At 46.3% G+C, this 12,965-nt stretch overlaps 1 protein-coding gene across 4 annotated transcripts; it reads right to left on the reverse strand.

Annotated features, from left to right (window-relative positions):
* Window positions 1-494: 494 nt before the first annotated feature.
* On the reverse strand, window positions 495-12,278 carry CUNH8orf48 (chromosome unknown C8orf48 homolog). 4 transcript variants are annotated; one of them, XM_041424407.1, is made up of 6 exons: window positions 12,204-12,278; window positions 11,019-11,259; window positions 10,364-10,507; window positions 3,989-4,200; window positions 2,412-2,564; window positions 495-1,363 (listed from the first exon to the last, which is right to left on the reverse strand). In XM_041424407.1, exons 2-6 carry the CDS (start codon window positions 11,248-11,250, stop codon window positions 1,259-1,261), a joined length of 846 nt encoding a protein of 281 aa, XP_041280341.1. In that variant the 5' UTR covers window positions 11,251-11,259; window positions 12,204-12,278; the 3' UTR covers window positions 495-1,258. The 4 variants fall into 4 exon arrangements, with proteins under 4 accessions (XP_041280341.1, XP_041280340.1, XP_041280342.1 ...); XM_041424406.1 differs by having other exon boundaries at window positions 12,126-12,206; XM_041424408.1 differs by lacking the exon at window positions 12,204-12,278 and adding an exon at window positions 12,099-12,128.
* Window positions 12,279-12,965: the final 687 nt, after the last annotated feature.

Here is a 12,965-nt window from a genome sequence, read left to right on the forward strand (position 1 = left end):
TTTTAAGCAGCAGAAGGCAGAACTTTGCTAACACTTCTGTTTATATCCCAGCATTTCCCTCCAGGTTTTCCACTGGTTTGTGGGAAGCGAGAACAAGAGGCTAAACAGCCCTCAAGGACTCTGATAAACAATCCAGAGCACGAGGAGGGAAACAACCCCAGGAAATACAAACCCACTTCAGCAGTGAGGGCTCCTGTCCCAAAATGGGGGAAGAAAATCCAACAGGGAGATTTAATTCGCTCTGCTTTGGCACAAAAATACAGTGTGGGTTCATAGACAGGGATATTCCTCCAGGATTTCCACAGAAAATGGAAATGAGATGGGAATGCAGAGAAATCAGGAAATGGGAGGCTGAGGAGAGTCAGGCCATGGCTGGAGCAAGGGGCTGAGCCCCTGCTGTCAGCTTTGGTCACAAAGGGCTGCAGAGGTGCCCACAGAGCAGCACCAGGCTTTGGAGGCCACAGTGAGGATGATTTCATTGTCTAACCCAAAGATTCCCAGCACAATTCCCTTTTATTTGGATGTGTACTGAACCCCAGATCCAGTATTTGAATAACAGTGACTTTGTCATCTTAAAAAATTACAACAAATTCCAAAGTACTTTCTTGCAATTCTTCTCCCAGTTTTCATCTGTTACTTTTTTTTCCCCTCTCTATCTTATATAGATTCCATGATTAATTTATTATCATTTCTCATCCCATTGGCATCCCCGGTCCTGCTGATTAATTTCTGTTACAACCTCATTATTTCCCTTCTATAAATACTGCATTTCATTTTACTGCTTTTTATAGTTAACTTTGCTTTTTGTCTTCCACCTGGGGCTCTCACTTTCAATTTACCATGAGGCAGTGGGCAAAGCCTGAGCTGAAATGCAGTAATTACACCTCCCTGCCCTAGCAAACGGAATCATTTATTTTCCTTATGGATGGGAGCAGCTGAGAGCTGCTCTGCAATCCCACAGCAATCCCACAGAAAACAATACTTCTGCCTTGCCAGATTAATAATGGAAACTGTTGGCTTCTGGAATTTGAGAAACCTATGGAGATGGATTACAATATACTGCAACATTTGCATTGAGGAAGGAGGAAGGGGTGACTCACACCCCAGCCAGGCAGATCTGGTTCCACCTGCAGGAATATTAAAGCAGCACCCAATCCATCACTGCCAGAGCAGCTCAGATCCACAATCATTGGAATTCTGGAAGTGACTGCCCACAGGAGGCTCTCCCAGTTCTTCACCCACTGGAGTTGTGGTTCATTCAGTCCTTCCACTCCTGACCCTTCAGCCTTTGCCACAAATCCCTGGGATCCTCTGAAGGTTTGGGAAAGCTTTTGAGTGCTTCTCCTAGAAGTGTGAGCATGTCCTGAAACAGAGAGCAAACATGGGATTATTCAGGATTGTATTCCTGCCATTTCTCGTGGCCTGTAGCATACACCCAGTCCCTCAAGCCCAGCCAGGTGGGCAGCACTCATCCACACAGTTGGGTGGGTTTGAAAGGATTCTGTTAAAAAACTGTCCAACAGCATGGCCCAAAGAGCAGGATTCGTCCCTAGGGAGGGACAGGGAAAAGCAGATGGCCTTGCAGGGAAGCAGGAGGTGAAAGTGGGAAAAAGTAAAGCCTCACCTGAGGCTGAAGCTCTCAAATCTTAGGTAGGAAGTGAGGAAGAGTCAAAATTCTGGAGACTGGAATTACATTGGGGAAGAAAGGAATGTGTGGTACAGCACAAGCTCCCAGCCTGCTCATCAACATGGGAAGAGACCTGGCAGCTGCAGGAAGCCTCCTGTCTTCAGTCTGCCCCTCCCAAGGAGGGAGAGAAGAGCTCTTCCTTCAGGAAGATCCTCCTGAAAACAGCCACAGGAGGCCCAAGGAATTCTGCGCATTTCACTGCTCCCCCCTCTGCTCCAGAGGCACTTCCCACCAACAAAGCTTCCATCTCTGGGACACTGGCACAGAGACAGGAATTCCAAGAAGAAATCTCAGAGTATCCCAGAAAAAAATCCCAGTATTCCAGCAAAATCTCAGCCTCCATCACACCTTGCAGTGTCCCACTCCAAGATTCCCATGGCAGAGGATGAGCAAGGAAGCCCAGCATGGGCAGTTACCTCCTATCACATCATTTCATGTGCCATTTCAGCTTGGACAGAAAACAAACTGGGAAGACATAATCAAATGGGACCCAAAACCATTCCAGGACATCCTGGCAGTGACCTTCAGCTTCCACAAATCAGGCAGCTCAAATGACTTGAGGAAGACATTGGTCCCAAGCATTTTATTAATGAAATGGACCCAAAATCTATTTTGGTTTGCACTGATCTCACTGCCATAAATCAGGGAGAATCTGAACTACAGATTCTTTCATTACAGCACCTATAAAATGTAGCATGAATTTTTTTCAACAATATTTGCTTACCCTGGAGTAAAACTGTTCTTCTAATTTCTCTTGGATTAAAGCACCTTCCAGCAGAGTCTTTTTTTGCCTGAGAAAGGCAACCTTGGCCAGCTCTGCTTCCTTCTGCTGGCAGTCAGGACAGCTTGAAACCTCGTGGATTTCAGCCTCTGTGACCTAGAAGAGGAAACTTTGATGCCATGAGCAATGTCTGGCTGGCAACTTTGAGAACAATCAATAAAAATGCATTAAAGACAAAAATTGGCTTTTTAGGCAGCGGTAAAATAATTCAGAGTCACAATTCCATCATCTATAACTGTTCCTATGCTGGCTGTGTGCAAGGCCTTAAGCAGCAACCAGAGGGGTTATGATTATAAATTATATTTATACATTTTATAAATAAATTAAGAGGCAAATAAACTCTGGAGCCATTAGTTCAAACATGCAGCTCTGAGGCAGAATCCAACCCAGACCCTGCAGTTCTGTCTGTAAGATAAGCAGTGCTACTCAGTGATTCCTGGGTCAGCTCATCCACCATGAAATCTTAAGCTTGTTTAACAGCATTACACAAATCCCAGGGTTTGTGCTTTTATGAAATATCAATGGTTTTATCTGATCTAATTGACTCAGATTCCATCTGGCTCCATAAACACATCCAATTGCCACAAAAGCAGGGGAATCAACCCAAGGAAGTGCCATCCCAGGCCTCTCTGACCCCTTTTCCCTGATTTCTCTGGATAAAAATGTTCTTGTGTGGAGCTACAGACAGAACCAAGCAGAAGAGCAGATGAAGTCACTTTTCTCAGGGAATGTATTCCCACAATGGAAGACAAATAAAGAGGAAATAAAAAATTCCACTAAATTTGCAAGGTGGGTTAACATTAACAGAAATTTTAAAAACAGATGGCTGAAATATCAAAATTGTTTTAAAAGACAGGAAGCCTGAAATAATTATCACACCAGAACTGATTTTGAAGTGTTATTTTTAGGTGCAGGGCTAAGGGGAGGAGCTGGGGCATAAAACCCATCCTGTGGTAGGAAAAAACCACTGGGCTGGTGACAAAAAAATGAGATTTGAATAGGGTAAGGATGAGACAGAGGCTTCTTAAGCAGGGACTGAGGTCAGCAAGATTTTATTGGAACTGCTTTTATCAATATTATCTAATACCTAAGAAAGCTGGGAGCACAGGGAGGTTTTGTCTTTGCAATTCTTCTAATCCTGGAGTCAAAAACTTCACAACGATAATATGGAGAATAATTTGATAAATAATTGGGGCAAACACAATCAGAGAAAAAGGCTTTTTCCTTCAGCTGATTCAGGGCTTCTTGTAAAATAAATGATGACCCCAGCCTTGCTCAATCACACAAATCAGGATTTTATCAGCAGACAATATTTTATGGTGAGTATTTGCTACCAACAGTTCTACAGTGATGTCTAAGAAAGGAGAAGTATAAATCTTGGGTTGTCAACCCAAAACCTCTTCCAGAGGCCCGAGCCTGGCATCAGCAAGGTCTGCCTGACTTGATCCTGTTATTATGGCTCTTTTCTGCAGTGGTTCTCCCAGAATTTAGGGGAAATGTCCCTTTGTCTCCCCCAGTACCTGTTTCACAGCCTCCCTGGTGTTCTCCAGCAGGATCCTGTTCATCAGCTGGGCAGGAACAGCACAGGAATCTCCTGTCTCAGTTTGCCTTGCTGGGTCTCCCCACTGCAGCTTCCTGCCCTTCCCAGCCTGCTCCTGCTGCATCCTGCTGATCCTCCTGCTGCAGAAAGACCTGAGAGCACCCAGCTCTCCCTGGGAGAACTCAGCAGCTCCTGCCAGGCAGAAATCAACAGGGAAAGGGCATCACTGGCTGTGCCAGGGAAAGAGGAATTGCTGCTGTACATCTGTGTGACCTCGTGCTGGCCAAGGAGAACCAAAGCCAGGGTCAGGCCCTGCCTGCAGCAACACAGAGCACAATTGAACACCAGTGGGGATGGCAGCTGCAGGAACCTGCACAACAAATGGCTCCAAAATCAGAATTTAAACACCAATAGGGATGGCAGCTGCAGGAACCTGCACAACAAATGGCTCCAAAATCACAATTTAAACACAAATGGGGATGGGAGCTGCAGGAACCTGCACAATAAATGGCTCCAAAATCAGAATTTAAACACCAATAGGGATGGCAGCTGCAGGAACCTGCAGAATAAATAGCTTGAAAACAGGCTCCAAAATCAGAATTTAAACACAAATGTGCATGGGAGCTGTAGGAACTTGCAAAATAAATGGCTCCAAAATCAGAATTTAAACAGCAATGGGGATGGGAGCTGTAGGAACCTGCAGAATAAATGGCTCTAAAATCAGAATTTACAGAAAAGGGGATGGGAGCTGTAGGAACTTGCATAATAAAAGGCCCTAAAACAGACTCTAAAATCAGAATTTACACAAATGTGGATGGGAGCTGTAAGAACTTGCACAATAAACAGCTCCAAAATCAGAATTTAAACAGCAATGGGGATGGGAGCTGCAGGAATCTGCACAAAAAATGGCTCTAAAACAGGCTCCAAAATCAGAATTTAAACACAAGTGGGGATGGGAAGGAGCTGTAGGAACTTGCATAATAAAAGGCCCTAAAACAAACTCCAAAATCAGAATTTAAACACAAATGGGGATGGCAGCTGTAGAAACCTGCACAATAAATGACTCCAAAATCAGAATTTCAACAGCAATGGGGATGGGAGCTGTAGGAACCTGCAGAATAAATGGCTCTAAAACAGGCTCCAAAATCAGAATTTAAACAGCAATGGGGATGGGAGCTGTAGGAACCTGCAGAATAAATGGATCTAAAACAGGCTCCAGAGATGGGAGGAAATAAAAGGACAAAAGGTTGATGGCACAGGATAAATAGATTAGCAAAGCAAGCAGTTAAATACTATGACATTAAATAAACTGGCTGTCAATAATACAGATTTAGCACCTCACTACCTGAAACTGCAACTTGCTAATCCCAAATTAATTAATATATCAAGAGAGCTCTTCATCAATAACTGTAAGGAGCAATTTGTAAGAAAAATTAGAGGCAGTGTCAACTGAAGCCACTCTGGAAACATCTCCAATAAATTCCACAAAGTACAGAAAGGCAATTTTTTTTTTGAGGAAATGCAATTAGAAAACACTTCTCATCTAAAGCTTCAACAATCATTTCCTAAATTCTTTTTAAGATCTCATTTCAAAAATATCATTCCCTCTTTCATCTTCTCTTATCCTTCCCAGTGGCACGTAAAAATAAATAAAACAGAGATTAGACTTCAGCTGGGCGGGTTAGGATGGATTTACAACTTCATTCAGGGCTTTTGGGGAGATTTTCCAGAGGCTTAGAGCACAATGAGCGCAGTATTTCACGGACAGCCACGCAGGATGGGGCTGGGGAGGTGCAGACACCACAGCTCTCCAGGTTTCCGTGGCCAGATTTCCCCCAAAGTCAGGCAGGTGGTGACTCCAACGTGTGGCCAGTTTAACTCCAAGGATTCACACCCAAATTCCTGCTGGGAGGTTGGATTCTTTCATTTAAACAACCTCTCCACATTCCGTCGTTTCAGAATTAAATTCAGTTTCCAGACAGGTACTTGTCATTCCAGTCCCACAACAGAAATCCTCAAAATACTGAGCAGTGGGAATATGAAACTTCCCCCAAACTCCCTAGGATTTATTTAGTCCTGAGTACACAGGACATAGTTGTGGAATTCTGCAAAGAAACTGAGCACCTCCTCAGAAATAAAGTGTTTATAAAGGATAAAGGAATCCATAATTAAAACTAAACAAAGAAAGAATTGTGTGGCTTCATGGACAACATGGAAAATATGCTTAAGTGCAACTACCACAGTTCAGAGTTGAGCATCACAGAGCAATTTATTCCTCCTAAGAAGATGAAGTATCAAAATGATTAAAAGGAATGACAATTTCTAGACACATAAATAAGAATTAGCAACACCTTAAAATGAAATTTAATTTTAAAACATTCTGAGGGAGCATCATAAATATCTGAGTGGAAACCTCCATTTCAGTCATCAGGTGATTTTCCTTACAAGAATTGTGTAAAAATGTGGAAATCATGTGCCACTACCGGGTTTAATCACACTAATAAAATATTCCTGGCAGGTTCATTTATGCTGAACATAGAATGAATAAAAAGATTAAAAAGTTACCATTGTGAGGGGGGGAAAACCCAGAACAAAAGCATTTGAGTACTCAAAGGGAGAAGTAAAACACATCAGAACCACTGAGCATTTAGTGACAGTTTAATACCAGCCTGAATAACTCACTTAAGGTTCTTCTGACATCCACAAGTGCAATTTTATTAAGAATTGGTTTCTAATAATGCATAAATCCTGTGCTGCCATACACCCACCCATCTGCTCATCTGCACCTCCAGACTTCAGAAGAAACACTGGCAAAGGGAACAGCAATTTTTAAACCTCACTGCACGACTCAGTGCTGGAGTTATTTCTTCATATTAACTCATGCTTATAGGAAATTTGGAAAGAATATAAATTAGGGATCAAGGGCTAGAAATCTTCTGAAACAAACCCAAAAAAAAAAAAAAAAAGATGAGAAAAGTTTGTCTTTTAACTGAAGTATTTACACATTCAGACCTCCCCCAGGTGTGGGAGGTTCACCTGCCCAGGGGATCTCAGCTCTTGCTTTGGGGTTGGGTTTATTCCATGTCTCTCACAGATCCCCTCTGTTCCATGTGTGATCCAGACCTGCTGCAGTGCTCCTTCTCCAGCCGTGGTGGCAGATCTAAGGGCAGTGCAGAGAATCCCTGCCAGTGCCAGTGACTGCCCCACAAGGACATTCTGCTGATGTTTGCTTGCTCCAAATCCAGTGTTCCCTCTCTTCACTGCAGAGTAAGGCAGAGCAGGTGACAGAGCAGCCCAAGTGACACCAGCACAGCATCAAGCCCAGCTCCATCCCACCCAGCAGGAAGGTCACAAAACGTGGAATGTTTAGGCAGCAAAGCCCCACAAAGTGCACCAGGAAGCTGCTGTGATTCCAGCAGCCCAGGAGAGACCAGCTAATCCTCATGTCTGCATCCCAAACCCTGCTGAGGGGGGTGGAACTCTGTGATCTGTGCAGGTTTTGTAGGTTTTTTCAGTGACCTACGTAGGTTTTAACTCCAGCCTTAAGTGTGACATTTGAGATCCACAAGGAGGGAGTAAAAGAAGAAAATATTTATGAGTTTCCTTTTCCTTTGATGTCTAACTTTGACTTAATAGGAAAATGGCAGCATTTTGTTGTTATTATTCCCTACTAATACTCCATTTTAAAGAAGGTAAAAAGTAAAAGGAGATAACTGTGAAAGGCAATAATCAATAACTGCTCTTCAGTAAGGTTTTACCTCTGCAGCTCCAGAGAGCATCTTCATAATGACCTAGACTGATTTTACAGTTCAGAGGAACATGCTGACAGCCTGACCAGCAAAGAACATGAGAAAGACCCCTGCAGGTAACACAGGACTGAGAGAAACAGGCTGAAATGTCAGGCTGTTCATCACAAATAGGAACTTAAAGTGAGTAAAACTCCTCCAGCACACTGAATCATCCCAGAGTCACACAACCTGGGTTGGAAGGACCTCAAAGCCCATCCAGTGCCACACTGGGACACATCCCAGGCTGCTCCAAGCTCTGTCCAACCTGGCATTGGACACTCCCAGGGATGGAGCAGCCACAGCTGCTCTGGGCAACCTCTGCCAGGGCATCCCCACCCTCCCAGGGAACAACTGCAGGAACAGTGCAGTGGTAACAGTGCAGAAAAAAAAAACAACAGGGAAAGCATTTCATGAAGACACATTACAAAAGTGAGAGGCAGCTCGTGAGCACAGCACCAGCCAGGGGGTTCAAGAGCCCCACCTGAATTCTCAGATACATCCAAGCTGAAGAATTGCCTTTTCCTGAGTGCATTTCAAAGATGACTAACATGGAGCAATCTCTGTGGAACTGAGAATTTACACTCGTGTTGTGATGCATTTGGCTAATAACAGCTCGTGTTACCACACTGAGGTGCAGGGACAAAGACAACTCTGATGAAAGTTTCTCACTTCTCCTGAGGCCAGCGTGCTTTCCTTCTTTCAGCCCACAAAGAAAACCATGAAAAATAAAAATTACATTCCAGAGCGCTCCTACAGGCAAACCAGAACCTTTTGCTCCCCCCATCACATTTAACCCTATTAGTAGTAAGATGAGAAGGAAAGTCTTGAGGCAATAAAACAAACCCCAATTCAGAGTACCCTGTGTGCTCAGTGCACATGATTCACTGAGCTGAGTGTTCTGAGGGGACTCGCAGTGCAGCAATCCACTTCTAGGTGAGCTCATCTGCTGCACTAAAAAAACACCTCCAAGCTGCTAAAACAATACAAGAGTTGGGGGCTACCAAGTGCTGAAGGATTAAGTCCAAGAGAAGCATTCACAGATATCAGAAGACAAAAGTTGCTGTGCTTAATTTATGGTAACATTCTGCAATAAAAAAAATGCAGTGCATGGCTAATTATGATTGATTTGGGGATAGCATGGCTGGGTACTGTGTGTGCATCAAGGAAAAGTAGGAACCATATTCTGTGCTCTTCACATGGATCACTGGAAGCACCAATGTACCCGAGGCTGCCACAGGGACAAGTGACAAGGCCAGCAAGGACAAGCCAGCTCTGCATCCATCAGCTCAAGATGGTGGAACAGGACTTGCTGCTCCAGCCTCAGTGACCACTCTGACTCTGCCTGCCATCAGCACCCACCAGCCAAAGGCAGAGCATTCCCTGGTGCAGAACTACAGGGATCCACTGAGCATAACTTCAAAGGGAAAGCCCTATTTTGATGGAAGGAAACATCCTCAACCTTCAGCTGTGGTTCATGCTTCCTTCAGTGCCTCTGAACCCACCAGGTCCCCTTCTCTGTCTCCAGGAAGCAGCCACAGGACTCTGATGTATTTTAGGAAGATGCTCTTGGAGGAGCTGCTCATGCCTTCCCTCAACTGCAGGACAGAGCAATGCAGATGAGTCAGGAGCCACCAGCACTGACACTGTGGGGAAGGAGTTCTGCAACTCAGACCAGCCTGGAAGTGACCCGAGGTGCTGCTTCTCTAGGAGAGATGGGTGCTTTGAGGATGCTGGTACACAAATGCCAGGCCATGAAGGGCCCAGGCAGGAGGATCACTGTCCTACAGTGACCTACAAAACTCCAAGTGTGCTCACTTCCCATCAACATGTAGATTGAGGAAGATTCCCCGTCTGCTCCCATTATTTTTTGCTCAGTTACAGCTTTCTTGCTCTTTTTTCTTAATTAAAAATAGCATCTTTGACCCACTTTTTGACAGACTTTAGCAGGGCTTGCATCCCACCATCTGCTCTCACAGTTCCTTGCATAACTGGTACATGGAAATGGATCCTTCCTTCCTCCTTTCCCTTCTCCTCCTCCCTACACTCCATCATTGTTTGGGTAAAGCTGCTCCATTGTTCCTGCCAAAATTAGTGCCCTACTGCCTCCCTCAGCTTGGGAAAGGAATTAAAACAGGGCAAACAGATAATTCAATTATCAATACTGTTGATTAACAAGGGAGAAAACCCATTTCACACAATAAATTCTGAAGTCATGTTTATTTTGGAGAGAAAAATGCCCCAATTTCCCAGTACCTCTGCAACTGGAGAGAAAAAACCTGAATTAAATTAAACAATCAAATGTCAAACATGGGGAAATTTTTAATGTACTTTCCCAGGTTTTGTGGTGATGCATCACCAGGATAATGTCACTACATGGGGGGAGCATCAAAGCCATGTGTGATATGGGAGACAAACTGCTCTCCAAGAAAGCATAAAAGAGAAACTTTGTACTTAATTACTTGGCTAATCAAGCCAGGCTAATTTAATAGCCTGTGTATAAAATTTAAGTCAAGTTTACATCTTTCCAAAAGAAACAATTACAGCCTCTGCTGAAGTTACCAACTCACCAGCAGGAGTTCTGATGACAGATTTGTCTGGCCTAATCCCAGTGTCTTTATTTTTCAGATCAATCCATTTTCCCATGGCATCAATCCATTTTCCTATGGCAGCTCTTTCCACAGCTGCAGGATCCACTGCTTCAAACTCCTCCTCTGCAAGGAAAAAAGGCAACTTTGAACACACATTGTGAGGAAAGCAAAGTGGGAGGCAAATAATCCTCCACTTGAATGTGCCAGTTCTCCCTGCTAGGGAGGAGAAACCCTGAGCCACAGCAATACACAGATGAGGCCACAGATTTCAGCTTCTGCTCTATCCCTCCTCTGCTGCAGCTTTAAGGTCCTACCCAGCCCTCTTCAGTATTTCAAATCATGGATCTATCCCATGGAAAAAATGTTTTATGGCCCAGCTACTTTTCATACATGGTAAAAAGTGGCTTGGAGAATTATTTTTTAAGGTGCCAACAGAATTTCAGCATCAAGATTACTAAGGAAGGATTTCCATGGCCAAGTCCTTCCCATGGAGCTGTCTGAAGCATGGATCTGGTGGGCACTTTGCACAGCAAGGACACTGCATGCAGTTTTCACCTGTTTATTTTTACTGATTCCAGCTCCCACTGGCTGAAGCTGTGGAAGGCAGGCCTCAAGCAGGGAGAGCTCTGCATACCTGCAGCACTTTGGCCTGCCAGTGATGATGAGCTTTCCAAAGCCTCTGACACAGCTGCCCCCTCCAAATCCTCTGTGGAACACCGGGATCCAGGTGCTTCACTCTCCTCCTCCTCCTCGCTGAAGGACTCAAAGGTGTCTCCTGAATAGTCCAAGGCAGAGCTGCTGTGACTCTGGCTCAACCCCAGCCCCTTCCCGTGGCTCCTGGAGCTCTCTGCTGGGACAGCTGCCATGGGACAGCACTGCAAATCAAAACAAAAATAAGGTCAGTTTCACAGGATTACTCACAGCAACACGGGAGGTACTTTGGGGTGTTACAGCCACATCACACCAGATTTAACCACCACAACAGGCGGGTAAAATCACCACTCAGTCGTGATCAAGCCAAAGCAGGGATTAGAGCAGCACACATGCAGATCCACACGGTAAATGTACAGTACCAACTAGCACTGAACATTAGCTGTGACATCTGAGCAGCATTCTTTGCAAATCTGTAGTGGATTAGAGTAATGCTTGGATAAAATTCTTCATTAAAAAAATTAAATGCAAATTTCCCCCTTTCTAGCATCTAAAAGGAACTTACAGGAAAAAAAAGGTAAGACAATTTACAGGCAGGTAAAACTATTTAACAGCACGTAGTGTCGAAACAAGGCAGAATGAAATGAAATGGAAAGAGAGTATGGTTAGATGAGATAGTGGGAAAAAACCTTCCACCATCCCAGGCTGCTCCAGCCCCAGGGTCCAGCCTGGCCTTGGGCACTGCCAGGATCCAGGGGCAGCCACAGCTGTTCTGGGCACCCTGTGCCAGGGCTGCCCACCCTCACAGGGAATAATTCCTAATTCCCAATATCCCATCCAGCCCTGCCCCCTGGCAGTGGGAGCCATTCCCTGTGTCCTGTCCCTCCATGCCTCGTCCCCAGTCCCTCTCCAGCTCTCCCGGAGCCCCTGTAGGCCCTGGAAGGGCTCTGAGCTCTCCTTCATTTCCCCAGGGGAGCCGCCCCAGCATTCCCAGCCCCGCTCCGGCCCTGGAGCAGCTCCGTGTCCCGGAACTCCCCCAGCCAGGGCCGTGCCCGCCCCTCACGGGCTCCAGGAGCTGCTCCACCCTTCCCTCGCTGCTCTGGGCCCTCAGGGACGGGCTCCAAGAGCTGCTTTTTCCTTCCCGGGGCCTCCGGATCTCGCTCCTCACCCCGGCCCGGCTCCCCCGGGCGGGAAGGGGCGGCCCCGGGAGCTGAGGGCGGAGCGGGGCGGTGAGCGCAGCCCGGGCCGGCCGCGGCTGAGGCGGAGAATCCGGCCCCGAGATAGCCCCGGGTGTGTGGGGCTGGTGGTGTGCTGCTTATCCCGTGCCAGCTGAGCCCCACAGCGCTTGGAGAGGACTCTGAGGAGCTGGAGCGTGCCCAGCGGGTTGCGTAGGGGGAGGGAGCTGGGAGTGTTCAATCCCCATGAGGATCCGCACGTTGCAGGGCTGGGGGAGCTGGGGTGTTCAATCCCCAGGGGGATCCACACGTTGCAGGGCTGGGGGAGCTGACAGTGTTCAGTCCCCAGGGGGATCCACATGTTGCAGGGCTGGGGGAGCTGACAGTGTTCAATCCCACCAGGATCCACACATTGCAGGGCTGGGGGAGCTGGGGATGTTCAATCCTCTCAAGGATCCACACATTGCAGGGCTGGGGGAGCTGGGGTGTTCATTCCCCACAGGGATCCACACATTGCAGGGCTGGGGGAGCTGACAGTTTTCAATCCCACCAGGATCCACACATTGCAGGGCTGGGGGAGCTGGAGATGTTCAATCCCAGGGGGATCCACACATTGCAGGGCTGGGGGAGCTGGAGATGTTCAATCCCCACCAGGATCCACACATTGCACACACCGAGAGGGGCTGCCCGCAGCTGTGGCTGTCAGAAACACCGCACGGCAGCTCCAGCTCTGCTTCGCCACAAGGACACAAAAG

This window comes from Onychostruthus taczanowskii, unplaced genomic scaffold, assembly GCF_017590055.1.
Source record: "Onychostruthus taczanowskii isolate IOZ18803 unplaced genomic scaffold, ASM1759005v1 scaffold81, whole genome shotgun sequence".
Lineage (NCBI taxonomy): Eukaryota > Metazoa > Chordata > Aves > Passeriformes > Passeridae > Onychostruthus > Onychostruthus taczanowskii.

Coding starts and splice junctions, on each gene's coding strand:
- CUNH8orf48 (XM_041424407.1), bottom strand. CDS start 11,250: ATGGCAGCTGTCCCAGCAGAGAGCTCCAGGAGCCACGGGAAGGGGCTG. Junction 10,508..11,018: donor GGCAGGCCAAAGTGCTGCAG/GTATGCAGAGCT, acceptor TTTTCCTTGCAG/AGGAGGAGTTTGAAGCAGTG. Junction 2,565..3,988: donor CCAGGGAGGCTGTGAAACAG/GTACTGGGGGAG, acceptor TTCCTCTTCTAG/GTCACAGAGGCTGAAATCCA.